Raw genomic sequence first — 23,599 nt, 5'->3', positions numbered from 1 at the left:
TTTTGCAATAAGAATAATTCTTAGTGGAGCATTAGTAATTGAACCCCATATAACCCCATATTGTTAACAAACTTTTCTAGACAAGAAATTAATGATTTTTTTTTTACTGAGGCAGCAGTGAAATTGGTCTATAATTTGTGTTTTTTTTTTTTCCATTTGTGAGTAGTGGTATCACTTGTAATTTTCATTTTACTTGGGAAACAGACAGACTGACATAAGAGATCAATTCTAAATACGGGTTAGAGGTTTTACATTGTTATGTATGACTTTTTTAACCAATGACATGTTGATATCATGAAAGTTTGTGGAACATTTATTTTTACATTTTTTGAACAGATCAACAATGTAAAGAACAAGACAACAACAATGGAAAGGAAACAATGAGCATGAAGTAGAACCAACAGTGATGCAGAGAAAGTGCAGTATGACTTTATATTTAAACTGGTCTCTCTCTGTATCAGACCAGACTTACATTTATGAATACTTTAGCATTGCTTTTGTTGTAAATCCAGAGCATTCACCCCACACACAGTCACATACAAACTTTTACGAGTGGTTCAAACATTAGGTAGTATAAAATTTCTATCAGTTCCATAAGTTCTGTCTTTAAGAGCGAAACACTTTTGCACATTACACTGTAATAACTTATTGAAACCTTTCAATAATATAATTACAGTATATCTGACAAGGTCGGAACATTTTAATACTTTGGACTGGATGAAAAGATCGTGAGTATGTTCTAAAAAAACAACCTTGTGAATGATCCGCACTGCTCGTTTTTGCAATAAGAATAATGCTTAGTGGAGCATTAGTAATTGAACCCCATATAACCCCATATTGTTAACAAACTTTTCTAGACAAGAAATTAATGATTTTTTTTTTTTACTGAGGCAGCAGTGAAATTGGTCTATAATTTGTGTTGTTTTTTTTCCATTTGTGAGTAGTGGTATCACTTGTAATTTTCATTTTACTTGGGAAACAGACAGACTGACATAAGAGATAAATTCTAAATACGGGTTAGAGGTTTTACATTGTTATGTATGACTTTTTTAACCAATGACATGTTGATATCATGAAAGTTTGTGGAACATTTATTTTTACATTTTTTGAACATATTTGACTTCTTGTTCATTGGCTGCTGAGAGAAAAAATGAGTACGAGTTCCTCATTATCGTTGCAGTTGGGTCTGGGATTTCAGCAGACAGCTCTGGGTCAATATTTACAAAAAAATGATTAAGACCGTTAACTATATTTTTCATGCTGTGATTATCCACATTTCTATCATCAAAATAAGTGGGACACAGAGCTTTTGTTGATTCCTGTTTATTTAGTGTCCCAGGTTCTCTTTATATTGTTTTTATTTTCATATACTTTTCTTTTATAATATAACTGTTTGTCAGTTCTAATTATATCTGGTCATTTATTTTTATTTGTCTTGTATCTTTGATCAGCATCTTTAGTTTTTAGTTTGATAAACAATTTTTTATTTTTTTTTACTTTACAAGAATTTAATATTCCTTTGGTAAGCCAAGGTCTTTTTGCTGGTTTGCTGTTTTTACAATATTCTTTTACTGGACAGTGTTTATTATACAGAGATATAAATGCTGCCTTTTGTCTAGTTGGAATCAGAAGGCCGATGTTGAAGTCACAGATAAATAATAGATTTTGGTCAACAGTAGAAAACAATTTCTCCACATTCAGTAAAAGCTTCAATATTTGAGCCAAACGATACACGCGACTTACAATCATATTTTTCTTCTTGTCATTATGAATCTCGACAGTTAAACATTCCATTGTTTGATCTATTGAAAGTGACAGATGTGTAACATGCTAAATGATACACACGTATGGATGAATAAGGCAACCACGCCTCCCATTTTACTTCTGTTCATATATCTTAAGTCATAATCATCTAGACAAAATTGTACATCTCAGTCTTAATTCAGGTTTCTGTAACAGCCATAGACAATATAAGGCACAGTGTACATGTACAGTCTATGGTAATACTCCATAGACAGTATACAGAGTGTATATATAGTCTATGGTAATACTCCATAGAGAGTATACAGAGTGTATATATAGTCTATGGTAATACTCCATAGAGAGTATACAGAGTGTATATATAGTCTATGGTAGTACTCCATAGACAGTATACAGAGTGTATATATAGTCTATGATAATACTCCATCGAAGTGCTGCAGATACTCTTTGACAGAACTGAAATGATTATATATGCTCCTGCTATTCAAATCTATCTCTGACAGTTTCTCCACAAAGTTTATGTTATTGTTATATTATTCTTGAGTAACATAATTACAGTTTGTATCAAAAGTAGAGAGAAAATTGTTATCTGGGTCAATTTCAGATAGATTGTGTTGGACTCCATGTATTTAAAAGTTTCCAGTTCCATTTGTTTGTGATGGAGGATTCTCTGCAGCATGTCCAGTTCATTGCTGTTCGATGGTGTAGATGTATTTGATGTAGGCCTTTTGTTCATATTGTCCATAAGTTGTGTGTTAGTTTATTTTGTCCACTCATGTTAGTTGTATTTGTCCAGTTCTTTCTTTCTCACCACCAACACTTTAACTTCCTCTGAGGTCCCGTTTAGTTGAATAAAAATCCTATAATGTGTTACCTAGGTGTGTTCTTTGCAGCTTTTTGCGTTATCTGGCCTTTTTTGCTGTGTCAGCATTTCTTTTTCATTTATGAAAACTTTCCTTTCAGCTTACGACCTTGTTTTAGCAGAGCCATTTTGCTTTTTCGATTCACAAACTTCATTATGAGGCTGTTCTTTCATGGTTCTTTGAGGGCAGTAGGTGACAGGCCTCGATGTGCTCCAGGTACAACCCTATCCAGTATATATACTTATATACTCAAGTATATTGTTGTAGCTTGTCCCCTCGCCGCTCCAGATCCTCAATGCACCAGTCCTTTTCTTCACTCTGGATGTGCAGTTTGTTTACCAGCTCCAGCAGAGTCAGGAGCTCTGTCTGCTGCTCTCTGACAGCATCATCTGCCCAGGCAGGTAATCGAGGGAGGCTTTGATTTCCTCAAACTCCTCTGGTGTTGGGCTTCTTTTTGGTGGCATATTGTCGATTACTGTAGCACATCCAGTGATAGCGGCAATCAGCTGTTTGCAGTCAGCTTGTTTGAGTCAATCAAACTTAAGAGTTGTCTCCATAGTACAAGAGGCAGTGAGTCATGTTTTGGACTCATCTGTACCTTAACAACAGGATCCATGATCCAAGATGAGTGGTCAGCTGACCCAGATAAAAATTCTTAGGAGCGAGCGACAAACACGAGTGAATGAACTGTGTGACAGGAACAGGAAGGATTCAAGAAATATGTGCAAAACATGCAAATAACTTGACCCTCGACCACGGTCAGGGGCCGTTGAGGTTTGGTGGAAGTGTGTGTGCTACATCAGCTCTTATTTTCAAAATTTTGCACATGGTTTTGAATCCGTGTTTTGCACACTTTTGAATCCACAGAAGCATGCAAAACACGGATTCAAAACCATGTGCAAAACACATTCAAAAATGTGCATTTTGAACATTTTGAAAGCACGTGTGCGTTAGATGAGCTCTTATTGTGAAGGTGTCTAGTTTTAGCACAGAGGAGCCGAGGTGATGGAGATGTGTATGTGATAGATTGGCTCTTATTTTGAAAATGTATGTGTTAGAGCAGTTCTTATTTTGAAAGAGTGTGTGTTACATGAGCTGAGGTAATGGAGTGTGCGTGTGTTAGATCAGCTCTTACAGTGAAGAGGTGCGTGCGTGCGTGTGTGTGTGTGTGTGTGTGTGTGTGTGTGTGTGTGAGACAAGCTCTTATTTTGAAAGAGTGCGTGTGTTAGATGAGTGCAGAGGAGCTGAGGTGATGGAGTGTGCGTGTGTGTTACATCAGCTCTTTTAGTGAAGGTGTGTGAGACAAGCTTATTTAAAAAGAGTGTGTGTTAGATTGGCTCTTATTTTGAAGGTGTTTGTAGTTTTAGATTAGCGAAAAGGAGCAGAGGTGATGGAGGTGAAAATTAAACTGCTGGAGATAAAGCAAAAAAACTTGCTGTTCACAGAAAATCAAAGGTTTCCTCAAAAGAAGCAGTTTTTTATCAGAGCAAGAAGACTGCAGCTACACCAGGAGTAAGGCCCTGAGGAGTCTTGGTTTAGTCCTGATTTAGTCCTGGTTTTGGGCCAGTTTAGTGCCAGTTTAGACGTAGTTTATACCGGGTTTAGTCCGGGTTTAGTCCGGGTTTAGTCCGGGTTTAGTCCGGGTTTAGTCCGGGTTTAGTCCGGGTTTAGTCCGGGTTTAGCCCTAGTTTAGCCCTAGTTTAGCCCTAGTTTAGCCCTGGCTTAGTCCTTTTCTGTCTTAGGTTTAAGTCGTTCTCGTCTCACCTCTTTCAGGATCCTCTCGTTGAAGAACTGTTGTAGTTTCTCGTTGCAGTAGTTGATGCAGAACTGTTCAAAACTGTTGTGCTCAAAATATTCTGGGAAACACACAAGATGGACGTCAAAACAAGAGAGTGATTCCCAAATTGAGTCAGTTACCAAATCTGCATCAGTCATGCTAGTCCGTTAGCTTGACCATATTCTCAGTATTCTACTGTCCACAAACAGTTCAGATGTGACGGTCGACTTTAGCCTTAGATCATTTCAGTTAAAGTTTGTTTTAGATCGACACATGAAACATCTGCAGCTCTGAGCCTTTGCAGACCAGACTGAAGTCAGAGAGTCGTCAGAATAAATTAGTGTCACTGACCGAAGCCGGCGATGTCCAGCACGCCGATGAAGTTAGCGGACGAGTCGAAGGGGAAGCACTCGTTGACCCGGGTCACCACATGGTCAAACAGACGGCTGTAGATGGCTTTAGCCAGGGCATCACGGGCGCTGTTCGCCTGCTCCACCTTCAGGGGCACTCTAGAGCACAGAGGGGGTTAAAGAAGGGAACAATCAAAAGGTGTTATTCTGTGTCAGATGCCCTCCTTGTGTCAGATGCCCTCCCTGTGCCTCCATGGGGTTTTACTCTCTACAGTGTTCTGAAATGCAGGGAAGTCTTGGATGAGTCTTGAGGTTTCAGTCTCTCAGGAGTGAATGCTCATGGGCGGGTTAACAATGAGCTCTCCTGAGATGGAAACAATCTAATCAAAAAAACAACTTTGTTTAGAAACTCCACAAAGGTGCCCTCCTCTGGAATTACAGTGGTCCCTCATTTATGTCCTAAAATAATAGGCGAAATCCGCAAAGTAGTCAGCTTTATTTTTTACAATGATTATACATGTTTTAAAGCTGTAAACCCCTCACCACACACTTTGTACACACAGGCATTAACATTTTTTCACATTTCTCTCTTATTTAATTCATTGATAGATTGGTGTATTTCACAGTTCCTCTGACTCCTGTGCCTCTTCATCCCGGTGCCGCTCCACTGTAGTTTCGATCCAACATTCATGTAAATTTGTCTGAACACATCTGTACTGTACAGGAGACACGGTATGGAGGAGACTGATGGACAATGGTCTACAGTATCTTAGCCAATCAGGACGCAGAACACAGTGCACGCTCATACACTGTAAAAAAAAAAACAAAAAAAAAAAGCATGCAAATTGCACTAAAAGAAATCCGCAAAACAGCAAGACCAGGAAAGGTGAAACACGATATAGTGAGGGACAACTGTACTACCATTTAATGTCGTGAAAATCACAGTACATTGTCTAAAGAGTGTTTTTATCATTGGGGTATCAGAACTCTATTCCTCTGTATTGAAATAAAGTTTGACCATTTTAGTATCGTGACAACACTGTTTAAGACACAGCTATGATGTACACTGAGGGGGAAAGGGGATAGAACCAACAACCTTGAGGTTTAAGTGTGACCTCTCTGCTATAAATATTACGGATGTTTTTATGAGCTCCAATTTTGCAAAGAGAAGAACAGAAATAAAACATGGGCACATTTCTGCTGTTCGTCTGGAGCCGTTTCATTAAATCATAACGAAGAAGACAGCGCCAAAAATGAAACTGTCTAATCACAAAAACACCAGTGAGGCAGTCCTGCAGAGACAAATACAATAATAATAACAATATAGTACTTCAGTAAGAGTACTGGTACATTTTACTATTACTGTTACTTCTATTCAAATTGGAGTAAAAGTATGCTGCTAGAAAAGTACAATTTCTTTAAAAAATTACTCAAGTGAATGTAACTGAGTACCGTATTTTCTGGACTATTAGTCACACTTTCTTTCATAGTTTGTCCGGGGGTGCGACTTATACTCAGATGTGACTTATATGTGAAATTATTAGAATATATAATATAAATAATTTGACACTCTAGGCTTGTACCAGTATGACAGCCATGCAGAAGAGGAAGCGGCACTTCATCTACTTCAGAAGCTACATCGAGGATGAAGAATCCCATGGATTTAGTGATTTGGAGTGAGATCCAGAGTAAATTGTTATCTTTTTTATGCTTTTATTTGATTAACTGTTAATATCTTATGTTAACAAACCAGACATGTGTTCAATTCTTGCTGAACACACGTCTGGTTCATGTAGCTGAATAAATATAAATGTGTTACTTTAGCGTGCTGTACTGATATTCAGCCTGTTGTTCAACATTTATTGTCATTATTATAACTTGCCTTTAAAGATAAAATGTCTGTTCTTAGTTTTGGATTCTATAAAATAAATTTCCCCAATTAAAGTGACTTATAGTCCAGTGCGACTTATATATGTTTTTTTCTTCATTATTACGCATTTTTTGGCTGGTGCGACTTATCCTCCAGAGCGATGGAAAATACAGTACTATCCAGCTCTGCTAAAAGATGGGGCATTCTGCAAAATGGATTTTTTTGGATATTGCTCCAATGTTCTAATGCTGTTCCCTTATCAAAAACATCCAGTGATCTTTTCTGTGCCTTATTCAAACTCTCCTTAGACTTAGCGGTAGAAGCCTGTAGAAGGCCCCGCCCACCTGCACGACAATATATACAAAAACATGATACAAAACTGTACACAGCAACTTGACAATCCTGATGATATGCCCCATAGAAGTCAAATACCCCCTCTTTAATACCCCATAGAAGTAAATACCCCTGTGCATGTAGCTGTACGACTCCAGTCCTGACTCTTGGGTGCTTCCTGGTTTCACAGAGGTCGTGGTGTTGAACAGAAGGACATGTGTTCAGGAGGCATCTCTGAGTCACAGGGTTTTGGACTGAAAATGGAGCAGCTCTGAGGAAAAGCAGCTCCACCGTGACGAGGCCAGAGCTAAACTACAGTTTTGAAGGCTTCATTGCCTCATTACAGAGCTGGCCGCCGTATATTATGCAGAGCGGGCTTGGTCTGTGGGAATCACCTGTCGCGATAAATCCATAGTTCAAGTAGAACTCCTGGTATTGTCTGTTAAAATCTTTCTTTTACTTGGAAGTTGGCTCTTTTTCTGTCTCTTCACTGGGCCTTTTCCCCTTCGAAAAGAAACTTTCCAAAGACGTCTGTTTTTTACTCATTTTGCTAATTTGTGGGTTAAGTTGTCGGCGCTCAAGTGACGGAAATGTAACCGAGAGAATACGGTCATTTTTCAAAATAAAAGTTTTTTTAAAAAAAAACGATTGTTCAGACTCAGATAATAAATACAACGGAAATAATTAACTATTTCTTGGACGGCCGGTGGCCCGGTACTAATTGATCCACGGACCGGTACAGGTCCACGGCCCGGTGGTTGGGGACCACTGGTCTAAGGGACTGTAGACCATTGTCCATCAGTCTCCTCTCTGCCGTGTCTCCTGTACAGTACAGAATGTCTTCAGACAAATTTACATAAATGTTGAATCACAGTGTGACTCTGAAGTGCTGTATGTTTGCAAGTTTTCTCCCCAACAAAACCCACAATGTCGATAAAATGTTCTCCATTGACAAATTTCGAAATGCTTTGGACTTAAAAGTGTTTCTCTGCACGGAGAGATGCCTCTGTGGATACCGCTGGAGCAGAGTCACGTGAACAAGTGATCATCGAGGAAGAGGGCTATAATATACGAGGGTTTGAACTTTGAGAGTGTTTAAACAAGAGAGAAATGTGAGAAAATGTTTATACACTTTTCTCACACAGGCATTAAGTGTGTGGTGAGGGATTTTACAGCTGCAAAACATATAAAAAAATTGTAAAAAATAAAGCTGGCTACTTCACCTATTGTGGGTTATTTTTAGGACGTAACTCCCGCGATAAACAAGGGACTACTGTAGTCCTGGTTTAGCTCTGGTTTAGTCCTAGTTTAGTCCTGGTTTAGTCCAGGTTCAGTCCTGGTTTAGTCCGGGTTCAGTGTGTTTGTGTGAGATGGAAGTGGGCGTCTGTTGAACCCAGACTCCAGCTTCTGCAACAGATGGACCCAACCCACAGACTAAAACTATCATCACAAATACTGCCTTAAGTCTACAAGGACTAAACCAGGACTGGACAACGTCTGAACCAGGACTAAACAAGGACTAAACCAGGACTGAACCAGAACTAGACCAAACAACATTTTGACAATTCTTTCTCCAACCATTTGGCGAAATGCAAAAAATGTAAAAGGTGTGCACCTGTCCCCCTGTGTAAAAGTATGCACCTGTCTATATATATATATATATATAAAACACAATTTTAGATCAGAGTTGTTCATTTGTATTTTCTCCACCTCTGATTCTGAACTAGAACTAAACCAGGATCAAATGAGGACTAAATCAAGACTAAACCAGTTCCAAACCAGATCCAGACCAGGTCTAGGCCCGGCCAGACTCCCCGCTCCTCTGCACTGATATAGATCGGGGAGGGACTCAGGTCTAATTGCAAAATCGTTTGCGAGTTAATTCTCTGAACTTGAGTCGATTCAACGTCCTCAGAGAGAGTCTAAAGACCAGGACTAAAGACCAGGACTAAAGACCAGGACTAAAGACCAGGACTAGAGACCAGGACTAGAGACCAGGACTAGAGACCAGGACTAGAGACCAGGACTAGAGACCAGGACTAGAGACCAGGACTAGAGACCAGGACTAAAGACCAGGACTAAAGACCAGGACTAGAGACCAGGACTAAAGACCAGGACTAAAGACCAGGACTAAAGACCAGGACTAAAGACCAGGACTAGAGACCAGGACTAGAGACCAGGACTAGAGACCAGGACTAGAGACCAGGACTAGAGACCAGGACTAGAGACCAGGACTAAAGACCAGGACTAAAGACCAGGACTAAAGACCAGGACTAGAGACCAGGACTAAAGACCAGGACTAAAGACCAGGACTAAAGACCAGGACTAAAGACCAGGACTGAACCAGGTTTATAGTCTTGCGCATTACTTTCTGGTTGAATATTGATGTTAATCTTAATTGATATTTTTTTCATTATTTCATTTTCAATGCTACTTCAAAAGCACAGCAGTGTGTCAGATGCCCTCCCATCCTCCTGTATCCCTGAGTGTCAGATGCCCTCCCATCCTCCTGTAGATTTTATGCAGAATGTTACAGGTGAGTGAGTGTCACTGGCAGTAATGATGTTTTCTCCTGTTCCAGCTCCAAACACTGAATCTAAAATGTGACAAAGCTGCTACAGTTTGAGAACAAATACAAAAGTCTACACTCTGAAAGATTGAGCTTTTCAAAGATGTCCAGAATATCAAGATCAGAAAAAAGAGTCAAACACATCTGTGCTTCTGTTAACCTGCATATGTCCTTGTCTAGTCCTGGTCTAGTCCTGGTACCCGCCCATATTAGTGTGTTATGTACAACCTCAGGTTGGGATTGGCTAACCAGACGCTGTCCATCTGTTAGCACGCAGGTAATGGCCGTTAATGGTGCTGTTAGCAATGCTGTTAGAGTTAGCTAATGGAGCTGAGACGAGTCCAGGACAGAGCCATGCCAAGGCAGCATATGGAGTTTAGCAGGTCTAAACCAGAACTAAACAGGACCTAAAACGGGAATAAAGTAGGACTAAAACAAGACTGAACCAGGTCTGAACCAGGTCAGTGGAGCAGTGATGAGGAACACAGGTCAAAGATGATGGCGTAATTAAAGCTCTAACCAGGGACATATTCACAAACATCTGTAGGATAAGCTCAGGGCCACACAACAGCATGTGAATGACATACACTACTCCTCCTCATCTCTCTCTCTCTTCGCCTCTCTCTCCTCACCTTTCTATCTTCCTGTCTACTCTCTCTCCTAGTGTCCTCATTTTTCTTCTTCACTCTCTCTACTCCTCTCTTCTTCCTCCCTCTCTCCTCTTCTCTTTCTCTGCTTCCACTCCTTGTCTCCTTTCCTCTTGCTCCTTTCCCTCTCCTCCCTTTATCATCGCTCGCCTCCTCCTCTCCTTCCCTCTCCTCTTTCCCTCCTCCCTCCTCCCTCCTCTTCTCCTCCATCCTGAATAGCGTTGTCACGGCAAATCGATTTTACGATTTATAATAATGAGTACAGGACCTGAGCTATCCAAACAAATGAATGACAACAAAAAGCTTCCCTTAGTCCTGGATTAGTTCTGGATTAGTCCTGGACTAGTCTGGGACTAGTCCTGGACTAGTCCTGGTCTAGTCCTGGTCTAGTCCTGGTCTAGTCCTGGTCTAGTCCTGGTCTAGTCCTGGTCTAGTCCTGGTCCAGTCCGGGTGCAGCCCAGTCCTGGTTTAGACCTGGTTTAGACCTGGTTTAGACCTGGTTTAGACCTGGTTTAGATCTGGTCCAGTCCTGGTTCAGTCCTGGTTCAGTCCTGCTTTAGTCCTGCTTTAGTCACGGTTTAGACCTGGTTTAGTTTTGGTTCAGTTCTGCTTCAGTCCTGGTTTATTCCTGTAGGAGACATTTGAGGACAAACTTCACATTAACCTGAGATGTGGGGCAGTGGCGCCCCCTGGAGGGCATAAGTGGAAGAGCAGTGGCTTTTTAAATGTGAGGGTCGTATTTTAAACCTGTCCAGGGTATTTGAGATAAAGTGAAATCGGAACTTTCAACTAATTCAAGAATTCCATGCATTTTAGAACATGTTTATAGAGGTCTCAACTACAGGGTTAGCAGTTTTTACACAGAATAAGACCACATAGACACACAGGGAGGACATTTCACATACAGGGAGGGCATCTGACACACAGGGAGGGCCTCAAACACACAGGGAGGGCATCTGACACACAGCACTCACTTGATGACGGTCCCTTTAGCGCCCCCTGCTGTGGTCAGCATGACTCTGGAGGTAAGACTGACCCTGAGGTCGTCCTGCTCCAAACCTAGAAGCTCAGCACAGAACTGCACCGACTCAGAGCACTGGTTCCTGATGGCACAGCCGCCTGAGAGACAAAACACAGGTAAAAAATACGACATGTTAGATCAGAGGAGCCTGAAAGACAAAACACAGGGAAAAATATGACAAGTTAGACCAGAGGAGCCTGTGAGAAAAAACACAGGGAGAAATATAACATGTTAGAGCCATAAACTGTATAAAGAAGTGGAATAAGAGATTATGACGTCACCCATAGCGCTTGGCTCAAGCCACAGGACATCAAGGCTAGCAGTTATAGGGAGGCTGAGTATCATAGCAACCAAAGAGCCAATCAAGAGTGAGGCTGTTGAAGGTAACGCCCCTTCCTGTCCACAATGCTGGTCTAGTACAGAGTGGGTGCTTTGCAATGCTGTAAATCAAAGCTGTTGTAACGCTAATGGGAGGGACCTCGGGGAAAGAAGGCCCCTGATTTGTCTGTTATTAATGCTCATATCTTGATTTACAGATACAATAAATAAATAAAAAAAAAACAGGATCACGTTGAGCGGGTTAATACCAACATTTTAAGGTCAGAGTGGTCAGAGAGAAGGGCCACAATTTTCAAATGTAAAGTAAATTAGAGCCAGTCGATGCATCTTGAAGCGCGCAGATAATTACTTCCTATTTGAAACGTGGCGGCTCACAGATTAGCCATGTCCAGAGAACTGTACAGTCTATGGCACGAGCACGAGCCTGAGAGACAGAACACAGGGATAAAGGCAATATGTGAGAGCCACAGACTGTATAAAGAAGTGGACTAAGGCTGTGTCCAAATGTCCATACTATTCCCTACGGGGGTCACATACTTATAGTGCTGTCTGAATGTCCAGTGAGTGAGAAAACAATGCACTCAAAATTTCCCACAATACACCTTGAAAAATAGTGTCCAGCACTGGTCACTAGATCGGTCATAGACGAGTGTTTTTGAAAAATAGCATGGCAACAGATCTTTAACTGGACACAACACAACTGAATGAAGCAGATAGAAGCTCTGTCACACTGTTGATCCTGATTATGAATGAAACACTCTCAAATAAACCAGTGCTGTGTAAAGTTGCCAGTGTAAGTCATTTAGCTTTGTTCGATCTGTTAACAGAGCAATAACTTCCACATCTCAGATAAAACAAGATATTAAAAATCTAGTCAGTTTATGTGAGATCCATCCTGACATTAACATGTATGTTGATAAAGGCTTTTGTCAGTCCAATCTGATCATTATTTATGACACAAATCAAGTTTTATAAGAGTTTAGCCTTGAGATTTTCTTCACCCAGACGGCAGAGTCACATGACCCCAAAGTAGTGAGCTGTGTGTCTGAATTGCTCTGTGAAAGAGGCTCTATAGAGTCCGCTATAGAGCGCGGGCTGTGTAGTGAGGGAGGGGTTAGGGGCAGGGGAACACAGCCTAAGTGAGTTTGACATTACCCACAGAGTTAGGCTCCAAATAAAGTTCATCAAGGGAGTTATAGCAGCTAATCTGGAACCAAGCATTATAATTGGAAATACGAGGGCGAATTGAAAGAGCCAATCAGGAGCGAGGCTGTTGACGGTAACGTCCCTTGCCACCCACACCGCTGGTTTAGCAGGGAGCCGGGACTTAATAAGGAGGCTGTCAATCAACCTGTTGCTAACGCAAGCAAAAGCAACCTGTGGGAAAGGGCGCATCATTGGTCACCTATTAATCCAATCATTAGCTATGTCCATTTATATTTGGAGGCTGAAGGAAAAGGACCAGGGGGAAATATGTTTATGCGAGTCTGTCATTAGGTTAACATGGTGACATTAGCCTGACAGACAAGACACAGGGTAAAGACATGCAACATTACAAGCCTGAATTTACTCAGCACTAAACCAAGACTAAATAAGAACTAAACTAAGACTAAAGCAGGATTTGACTCGTCCAAACTGTGCCTGAATCAAGACTGACTCTTGTTAGAATCTCCAGACCTCCAGAAACCCAGATGCCCTCCCTGAAGAAACCCTGTAAAATTCATATTAAGAAAGTCTGTTTGAAATGAGAAGGAATCGTTTTAAGAAGAATCGTTGGAAAGGAATCGTTTTAAGTGAATCGTAGAGGAATCATGAGAGTGCTGTTATCACACAGTCGCCATGGAAACGTTTATCAGGTTTTTCTTATTTTTTGTTAAATGTAAAAGTCTGAAGGACAAACTCTCACACAGTGTAACCACACACAGAGAACCAGGTCTAAACCAGGTCTAAACCAGGACTAAAACAGGACTAAAACAGGTCTAAATCAGGTCTAAACCAGGACTAAACCAGGACTAAACCAGGACTAAAACAGGACTAAAACAGGTCTAAACCAGGACTAAACCAGGTCTAAACCAGGTCTAAATCAGGTCTAAATCAGGTCTAAATCAGGTCTAAATCAGGTCTAAATTAGGTCTAAATCAGGTCTAAATCAGGTCTAAATAAGGTCTAAATAAGGTCTAAACCAGGTCTAAACCAGGTCTAAACCAGGTCTAAACCAGGTCTAAATCAGGTCTAAATCAGGCCTAAACAGGCCTAACCAGTTCTAAACCAGAATTAAAGCAAGTCTAAACCAGGTCTAAGCCAGGTCTACACCACCAGGTCTGGATGGGGGGCAAGGGGGGTGGGGGGTGGCAGTAGCAGTAGCAGTAGTTGTACACACCTGACGTACTCCCCGCCTCCTCGAAGTCGATGTTGCCCAGGTGCATGACCCCGGCCACAGTCCTGAACAGATCAAGTTTCTCTGATTGGTCCAGACCGATCTTCTTCATGGCATCGCTCATTCGACTGAAGTCCAGACGGTCATCGAGGAGAGGGTCCTTCAGAGGGCCACTTTTTACGTGCTAAAGAATATACGAGAACACACAAGAACATACATGAGAAGAACATACAAGAAGACACAAGAACATACGAGAAGACACAAGAACATACGAGAAGACACAAGAACATACATAAGAACATACAAGAACACGAAAGAACATACAAGAACACACAAGAACATACAAAAACATACAAGAACATACAAGCACACAAGAACATGAGAAGAACATACAAGAACACACAAGAACATACAAGAACACACAAGAACATTCGAGAAGACACAAGAACATACATAAGAACATACAAGAACACGAAAGAACATACAAGAACACACAAGAACACGAAAGAACATACAAGAACACACAAAAACACACAAGAACATATGAGAAGAACATACAAGAACACACAAGAACATGGGAAGAACATACAAGAACACACAAGAACATTCGAGAAGACACAAGAACATACATGAGAAGAACATACAAGAACACACAAGAACATACATGAGAAGAACATACAAGAACACACAAGAACATATGAGAAGACACAAGAACATACATGAGAAGAGCATACAAGAACACACAAGAACATACGAGAAGACACAAGAACATACATGAGAAGAACATACAAGAACACACAAGAACATACATGAGAAGAACATACAAGAACACACAAGAACATTCGAGAAGACACAAGAACATACATGAGAAGAACATACAAGAACACACAAGAACATACATGAGAAGAACATACAAGAACACACAAGAACATATGAGAAGACACAAGAACATACATGAGAAGAGCATACAAGAACACACAAGAACATACGAGAAGACACAAGAACATACATGAGAAGAACATACAAGAACACACAAGAACATACATGAGAAGAACATACAAGAACACACAAGAACATGCATGAGAAGAACATACAAGAACACACAAGAACATACATGAGAAGAACATACAAGAACATGCATGAGAAGAACATACAAGAACATACATGAGAAGAACATACAAGAACACGAAAGAACATACGAGAACACACAAGAACATACAAGATGACACAAGAACATACAAGAACACACAAGAACATACGAGAAGACACAAGAACATACATGAGAAGAACATACAACACACAAGAACATACGAGAAGACACAAGAACATACATGAGAAGAACATACAACACACAAGAACATACGAGAAGACACAAGAACATACATGAGAAGAACATACGAGAAGACAAGAACATACATGAGAAGAACATACAACACACAAGAACATACGAGAAGATACATATACATGTGAACATAGTCAGCTAATCTGGAGCACAGTTCCATATTTGGAATTCTGAGTATCATAGCAACCAAAGAGCCAATCAGGAGCAAGGGTGTTGAACGTAACACCCCGCAGCTTAGCAACGCTGTCAATAAAACCTGTTGCTAACGCTTGCAGGAGTGACCTTGGGGATTTGTCTGTTATTAATGTTCATATCTTGATTTTGAGACAAAATAATGATAGTGTGTGTGTGGGTGTGTGTGTGTGTTTCCCTGAAAGAGAGCGTCCATTTCATCATCAGATGTGATTACAGCTGATATTAAGGTTCAGAGACATGGACAGGATTTTTGTGATCTAATAAAGGGGAGCTATTTACTTCTATTAAAGAATGGATATTTGAATAACATATTTAGATCACAATGTTTCCTTTTATTGTTTTGAAAATGCTAAATTCACCCAAAACAAAGTATTCACATGTTTTATAAGTTTCACTTTCATTTTGATTCTCTGAGTCTCCCCTCCCTTTGCTCTCTGTGCTAACTTTCTCCCCCTTCAGAGCACTATCACAACACACTCAGCTGCATCTCAATAATGAAACTACTGCACATCACGTCAGGTTTGTCAAATTGCTGTGTACAGTTTTGTATCATGTTTTTGTATATTTATGGAGAATTGCCTGCATCACCCATGTCGAACATGGGTGGTGTAGGCTTATGGGTGGAGCCTTGTACAGGTTTGTACTGCTAACCGCAAGGAGGGTTTGAATAGGGCCAAGGAGATTACTCAAACATACATGGATCACATCTAAAACCTCTTCATGTTTTTGATGGGGGACATGGGAGAGAGATACAACAAAAAAGAGTTTGCAGCATACCCCTCTTTAACTTGAGTATGAAAAAATATATTGACAAAAATCCACATTGGACTGCATGACCTTTGACACAAAGTCTGTTATTTGGGGGTAATGAGCCTCTGATGCATCCACAGAAAGTCAGAGTAAAGCCAGATGTGTTTTTGTTATTTCAGCTCTAAATTCACTTTGTCTGGTCAAAAATCTGTTTTTTAGACCTGTCAGCTCAGGTGAATCTGAGTTTCAGATGACATTCCCACATCTATATTCCAATCATATTTAACACAGATTGAACAAGACTCACTTTAACTGTTCAAACTCAGATGTGAGTTGTGAGTGAGTTCTTGGCTCCAGTCTCTAATAGAAATGATCAGGTTCAACATTTGTGCATTTGCCTTTTGTATATTTTATGGTAAAGTCCAGTGTAATCAATAGAACTGTGTCTGAGCCATCTGAGAGAACAACATCATCTCACTCTACAATCTGAAATTCACCAATAGTAAAACACTCTTTAAAAGTGGGTTGCCATGGTTGTAGTAGAATGTTAAGTCCCGCCCCCAGACGAGAAGTGGTGTGTCCTTCAGCAATGCCTCTGTGCAGTTCTGATGTTCTCGTCTCTTTAGAACATTCGCTCTGTTCTCTCTGAAGCAGAGAACACCAGGGTCACATACAGGAGAGCGATGGTGAGGCAGTTGGCTTCTAACCAAATGGTTCAAGGTTTGAATCCCGCTCTTGCAGTTAATTTGGTCATTTGACCTGTGTAGGCTTTATTGATACTTTACAGCTCACCAAAATGTCCTGGGGGTGTGATGCTAACTGTAGGCACTGTTCTGTCTGAAGCTCTGTTACTCAAATTAGACTTTAATCTGATCTTTATTTATCTGAAACAGCATTACAGCCACAAGGTAGCTACCATTAGCCAACAGTTTTTCAGTGAGTCACTCTCACCTTTTTATATAAAATCAAACTCCTAAACAGGACCATGAATGCTTAGATTGATCACAGGAAAATGAAAATGTGATGTTTAAATACAGTTATACAGTTTTTCAAAATGTTCAGTTTTGTCTCTTAACTCAACTTTTTTGGCAGTGTTTGCTAAAGTTTGCCTTGTGTCCCCAGAGCCTTGTTTCCACTGGTTCACTTTGGGGTGGATTAGTTCGGGCCAGTGTGTCCCCACTGTCTAAAGTGAACCATACCGCCCCGTCTGAGGGATCCGAAGAGGACCCTGAAGGGTACTAGTTCCCAGAGGGCACCAGCACAGTATGGGTCACTTTATCTGAGACATGAACACAGACTCAAAACAACAAAAAGCTGATATAAACATGAAATAATAATAATCTCTCACCAAACGCTGACTTGACCTTGTGATAAACCACCGTATTTTCCAGTTATAGCAATATATAGCTATATATATATATATATATATATATATATATATATATATATATATATATATATATATATATATATATATATATATATCCTAGCCCGAATAATTAATTTATTCAATTTCAGCCGTGCCTGAGCGTGGAAATGCAACTCGCCTGGAGGGAGTCGCACCAAACTGACCCACTGTAAGGTGACCACAAGCGAACCGTTCCAGTGGAAAAGAGGCTCATGATAACTGCTGAACTTTCCACCATAGAGTTACATGTAGAAGCCCCCCTCCCCCAAGAGAGATTTCCCAGATATCCGTACCGTATAGTGTTATTAAAAGGTTTTACGGTTTTTCCTTGAATGAGTCCTAATGTGCTTGTGTCTCTATAGTTATAATCTGTGACACTCGTGGATCATTGTTATAATTTACACATTTTAAATCACAATATTCTTTTAAAACATCTCAATAAAAGAAACAAGTCCACTGACTTCCTCGTTATAAAACTGCGGTGTCCAATGGGAGGTGACGTCATCGTAAACGTCATCACAGCAAAGCACCGCATGCTGTTTGCGCCCCCTATGGACAGCTGCACATCACACTAGAGCAGCACTTTTTTTTTAATTTGTACCAAAATGACTATGCGACCTTGCTGAATCTTACAAGTATTACCGATTAAGAAAATAAAACTGGAGAAGGAAGTGCATATGTCAAAAACGGGGTAGATCGGCAAAATGGCACTTTGAAAATAAGCGATTAAAGATTACTCAAACAATGAATCACTTGCATACAACCTCAGAGGCTCAATGAGAAGAAACAACTAGAACATGGTTAAACATCTGAAAAGTCCAGTTTGAAGAACAGGGCTGGTTTAATGTAATTTGACTGGTGCTTTTGTTTTGGAACTAGTGCTAACTGGTGCTGTTTTGTATTGTTTTCTGTGTCTTTGGAAACGTTTTTTTTTTATAGAATGATATATAATTTGAATGCACTAACTATCTCAAAATATCACCTTTTTACAGTACCTGTAAAAAGTACAGACGTACCTTAAACAGGAAGGTGCAGTTTTCAACCAGAGGTCCAGTCAGCACATTTTTAAAGCATCTGACAGACTGATGTATTGTTCTAACTGTGACTTGGTTTAGTGGATACAACCTGTGCTAAATTTACATCAGTGAAGTAGCAGTTTGTGAAGAAAAGTCAAGAATCCAGGAAGGATTTGTGAGCTATAAAACAGAATCCTACTGCCTGTGTCATCAGCACAAAAATTCAAAATACAGACACAGTTTAGGGCTCAAAAACTGGCACTTTAAACCTGGATTTCACTAAATAAAGCTGTTGTCTTTAGTCTAATTAGAAATATAGTGTCATTTAGACATGTTTTGGCCCTTGTATACATTATGGTTGTAAGGTAACAGTTATGGAATTACCTCTTCACATCTGCTACTTATAAACTACAAAACTAGAAAAGACTAGGCAGGATTTGTAATCAAACCTAGTCTCACCTGTATATTAACTTTTATGTGGTTTTAGATTGTGATTTCAATTTGTGTCCAAATTAGAACAAAACCAGTCATGTTAGTCAAAGTATTTGTGAAGCCTGAGGTCCAAATATATGACTCCAGTAAAGACTCGTTTCAGTCTCAGCTCTCACTCATGTTTCTCCAGACCCTCTTTTAAAAAAAACAAATTTAAACTTTTGGATTTTCTGTTTTGAATCTGATGAAGTTTCTGATGAACTGTCAAACTCAGAGGGTCTAATCTGTGTCAAAACATCATTCTGCTCTCAAAGCCTGTGTCAGATACCCTCCCAGTCTCCTCCTGTGTGTCAGATGCCCTACCGTCTTCCTTTATCCCTGTGTGTCTGAGGCCTTCCTCTCCTCCTGTAGTGAGTCAGATACTGTTGGATGTGTCAGATGCCCTGTCTGTGTGTCAGATGCCCTGTCTGTGTCAGATGTGTCAGATGCCCTGTCTGTGTGTCAGATGCCCTTCCGGCACTCACCTCGGGGCTCTTGCGGTTCTGGGGGATCTGTTTGTCGGTGTCTTTGGAGGCAAAGAATCGGGTGCAGCCTTTGTTCAGATACTGAAACAGAAAACAAACAACAATTATTTAAGTTTAAACTATATAAGACCAGCCCACAGTACAGCACAGAGAAGTGTCTGGGGAGGGGGCGGGCAGCATTTTTTGTTCCCAATCTTATCTTGGGAACTTGCATACTTCCAGAGACATTTGATCATTCTCTGACACTAGACCTCACACTGTGAACCACTAACTCCTCTGCCATCAGTGCACAGGATGCTCCAGCCCTGCTCCAGCCCTGCTCCAGCCCTGCTCCAGCCCTGCTCCAGCCCTGCTCCAGCCCTGCTCCAGCCCTGCTCCAGCCCTGCTCCAGCCCTGCTCCAGCCCTGCTCCAGCCCTGCTCCAGCCCTGCTCCAGCCCTGCTCCAGCCCTGCTCCAGCCCTGCTCCAGCCCTGCTCCAGCCCTGCTCCAGCCCTGCTCCAGCCCTGCTCCAGCCCTGCTCCAGCCCTGCTCCAGCCCTGCTCCAGCCCTGCTCCAGCCCTGCTCCAGCCCTGCTCCAGCCCTGCTCCAGCCCTGCTCTAGTCCATCATCATGCTTGTTGTATGCTGCTCTTAAAACCCTCTGGTAAAAGAGCCGTGCCCACGCAGCTCTGTTCTGTTATTTTCTATTTATATTAAACTCTACAGACCTGCACCAACCTCTTGAGTCACCAGCACATTCTACAGCTGTTTGGCCTTCACAGAAATCAGCAGTCTAACCCACACACAGGGTGTCTAACCCACAAGGACACAGGATAACCACTCTGCCATAGTAACACAAGGACATGGAAACTGGTTTAGTCCTGGTCAAGTCCTAGTCCTGGTTCAACCCTGGTTCAGCCCTGGTTCAGCCCTGATGCTGGTCTAGTCCCGGTCTTACCCTGAAGGTATCAGGAGCCTTCAGATGGAGCTTCTCCCTCATCTCCTCTGGAGCTCCAGCACACAGTCTGTAGAAGATGTGGTAGTTCCTCTCCTCTTGGCTCTGAGTGCAGATCCGGGACTTCTCCAGGAGGTAGTGGGACACGAACCCGCCCACCACCGCATTCTGAGGAGAGAGGATCAATCAGAAAGTCAGTGATTTGAGTCCTGTCTCTGTGTCCATAAGCCAGACATTTCAGTTCAGATCACTGTGCAAATGGTTCAGTAAAGATGCATTAACTTTTTTGGTGGAGGTCCTAACACCTGCTTGTCTCCATGGAATGTTCCACAGTATGGCATTAAACTTGTTTACCTTCATAGAGTTTCACTGTGGTACTATTAAAATCCTAATTCCAATGAAGTTGGGATGCTGTGTAAAACTTAAAAAAAATACAGAATACAATGATTAGCAAATCCTTTTCAACCCATATTGAACTGAACAAACTACAAAGACGTGATATTTAATGTTCAAACTGATAAACCTTATTGTTTTTATGCAAATATTCACTCATTTTCAATTTGATGTCTGCAACATGTTCCAATAAAGCAGAGACAGGGGCAACAAAAGAATGGGAAAGTTGAGGAATGTTTAAAATCCATCCTGTTTGGAACATTCCACATTGAACGGATTAACTGGAAACAGGTGAGTGTCATGATTGGGTATAAAAGGAGCATCTCTGAAGGGCTCAGTCATTCACAAAGGATGGAGCGAGGGTCCCCACTTTGTGAACAGCACCGTGAGCAAATAGTCCAACAGTCTAAGAACAACATTTCTCAATGTGCAAATGCAAGGAATTTAACGATTTCATCATCTACGGTTCATAATATCATCAAAAGATTCAGAGAATCTGGAGAAATCTCTGCACATAAACAGCAACACCGAAAACAAACACTGAATGTCCATGACCTTCGACCCTTCAGGTGTTACTGTATTAAAAACAGACATGAATGTGTAAAGGATATTCCCACACGGGCTCAGGAACACTTCAGGAAACCATTGTCAGTTAACACAGTTCATCTCTACATCACCAAGTGCAGGTTAAAACTGTACCAGGCAAAGCCAAAGCCAAATATCAACAACACCCAGAAACACCACCAGCTTTTCTGGGCCCGAGCTCACCTGAGATGGACTGACCAAAGTGGAAAAGTGTGCTGTGGCCTGATGAGTCCACATTTCAAATTGTTTTTGGAAATCATGGATGTCATGTCCTGCAGGCCAAAGAGGAAAAGGACAATCCGGATTGTTATCAGCACAAAGTTCAAAAGCCTCTGTGATGGTCTGGGGGTGTGTTAGTGCCTCTGTGATGGTCCGGGGGTGTGTTAGTGCCTCTGTGATGGTCTGGGGGTGTGTTAGTGCCTCTGTGATGGTCTGGGGGTGTGTTAGTGCCCATGGGAAACTTGCACATCTCTGAAGGCTCCATTAATGTGAAAGGTACATACAGGTTTAGGAGCTACATATGCTGCCATCCAAGCAACATCTGTTTTAGGGACATCTCTGCTTATTTCAGTAAGAGAATGCCTAGCATTTGTACTAGACTGTCCTGCCTTCAGTCCAGACCTGTCTCCCACTGAAAATGTCTGGCACATTATGAAGCGCAAAATACGACAACGGAGACCCCGGACTGTTGAGCAACTGAAGTTGTACATTCAGCAAGAATGGGAAAGGATTCCTCCTGCAAAGCAATTAGTGTCCTCAGTTCCCAAACACTTATTGAATGTTGCTAAAAGGAAAGGTGATGTAACACAGTGGTAAACATGCCCCTGTCCCAGCTTTATTGGAACGTGTTGCAGGCATCAAATTGGAAATGAGTGAATATTTGCATAAAAACAATAAAGTTTATCAGTTTGAACATTAAATATCATGTCTTTGTAGTTTATTCAGTTCAATATAGGTTGAAAAGGATTTTCAAATCATTGTATTCTGTATTTTTTTTTTTAAGTTTTACACAGCGTCCCAACTTCATTGGAATTGGGGTTGTATGTAGAACCCTCTTTAGCGCCTCTGTAGAACCCTCTAGAACATTCACTTTATCTTACTGCAATCATCCAAACAGCAGAAACACAGCTGGATTTTTAACAAACTGGGATTTTTCAAGTTAAATTCTGATCAAGATTCACACAAACTAACTTCACAAAACACTTAAAACTTACTAATAAGTGAGTGGGTTAATACTCGACCAGTCAAAAGGAAATCTATGGTTTTAATATAATTTTTAATATGAACTTTGAAACAAAAGACCTTGCATTTAAAATGTGTGTGTGTGTGTGTGTGTGTGTGTGTATATGTGTATATATATATATATATATATATATATATATATATATACACACATACACAGATACACATATATCAACTATGCTTTAGTCCTGGTTCAGTCCTGCTTCGGCCCTGCTTCGGCCTGCTTCAGTCCCTGTAATGTTTCTTGTCCCTCTAGATCTCTGGGTTAATATCCTCCTCTTACATTAAAAATGTCTCGTAGCTTTGGGACATCATTATGAGCTAAACGTTTAAACGATGAAAAGACAAAGTCTCTCATTAAAAGCAGAGATGATCTTTTGTTTGTCTCGGTTTAACAGAAGCATTTTACAAACCACCGTGTGGACTGACCCAGGACGCACTTCAGACTCAGAGCATTTGACCCATTTATCAAGATCAACCTTTAGGGTCAACCAAATTTGTCTTTTGTTCATGGAGGGTTTGTGACCAGAGCTTTGGGCAGGCCACAGGTTTAAAAGTTGACAAACAAGAACACAACAGACGTTTAAGACCTGCTGAAATGATTCAGTAGGTCTTAAAGGTGCACTACGGAACTTCTTCTGGCTCTATGGAAATGACTTTGCTTTGCCTGGGATATTTTTATTTATTCAATTACAGGTGTTCCCCCCATGCAGTTCTGAGGGAGAAGTCTGCCTAGAACCACGGGCATTGAGGGGAGGAGGAGGGAGTCTGGAGGACTAAAGGGAAGAGTGAAGGGGGAGGAGGGGTGATGTCTGGGGTTATAAGGAACCACGTGATTGGTTTAACAGGTATCCACTATTCAGACTCCACCC

General features: G+C 41.0%; 1 protein-coding gene across 4 annotated transcripts in view; it reads right to left on the bottom strand.

Moving 5' to 3' along the window:
* The window catches only part of myo6a (myosin VIa), a 125,128-nt gene that overhangs the window by 82,738 nt on the left and 18,791 nt on the right, over positions 1 to 23,599 (bottom strand). For all 4 annotated transcript variants that reach the window (XM_055232425.1, XM_055232424.1, XM_055232423.1 and 1 more), the window contains exons 9-14: positions 20,511 to 20,675; positions 19,575 to 19,655; positions 13,911 to 14,091; positions 11,145 to 11,289; positions 4,753 to 4,910; positions 4,389 to 4,480 (exon numbers count right to left, since the gene is read on the bottom strand). In XM_055232425.1, the coding sequence (XP_055088400.1) occupies positions 4,389 to 4,480; positions 4,753 to 4,910; positions 11,145 to 11,289; positions 13,911 to 14,091; positions 19,575 to 19,655; positions 20,511 to 20,675 (822 nt within the window). The remainder of the gene's footprint in view (positions 1 to 4,388; positions 4,481 to 4,752; positions 4,911 to 11,144; positions 11,290 to 13,910; positions 14,092 to 19,574; positions 19,656 to 20,510; positions 20,676 to 23,599) is intronic.

The sequence above is a fragment of the Periophthalmus magnuspinnatus genome, chromosome 24, assembly GCF_009829125.3.
Source record: "Periophthalmus magnuspinnatus isolate fPerMag1 chromosome 24, fPerMag1.2.pri, whole genome shotgun sequence".
Taxonomy (NCBI): domain Eukaryota; kingdom Metazoa; phylum Chordata; class Actinopteri; order Gobiiformes; family Gobiidae; genus Periophthalmus; species Periophthalmus magnuspinnatus.
The sequence above is the reverse complement of the archived record's forward strand: the minus strand, read 5'-3'. Positions and strand labels throughout refer to the sequence as shown.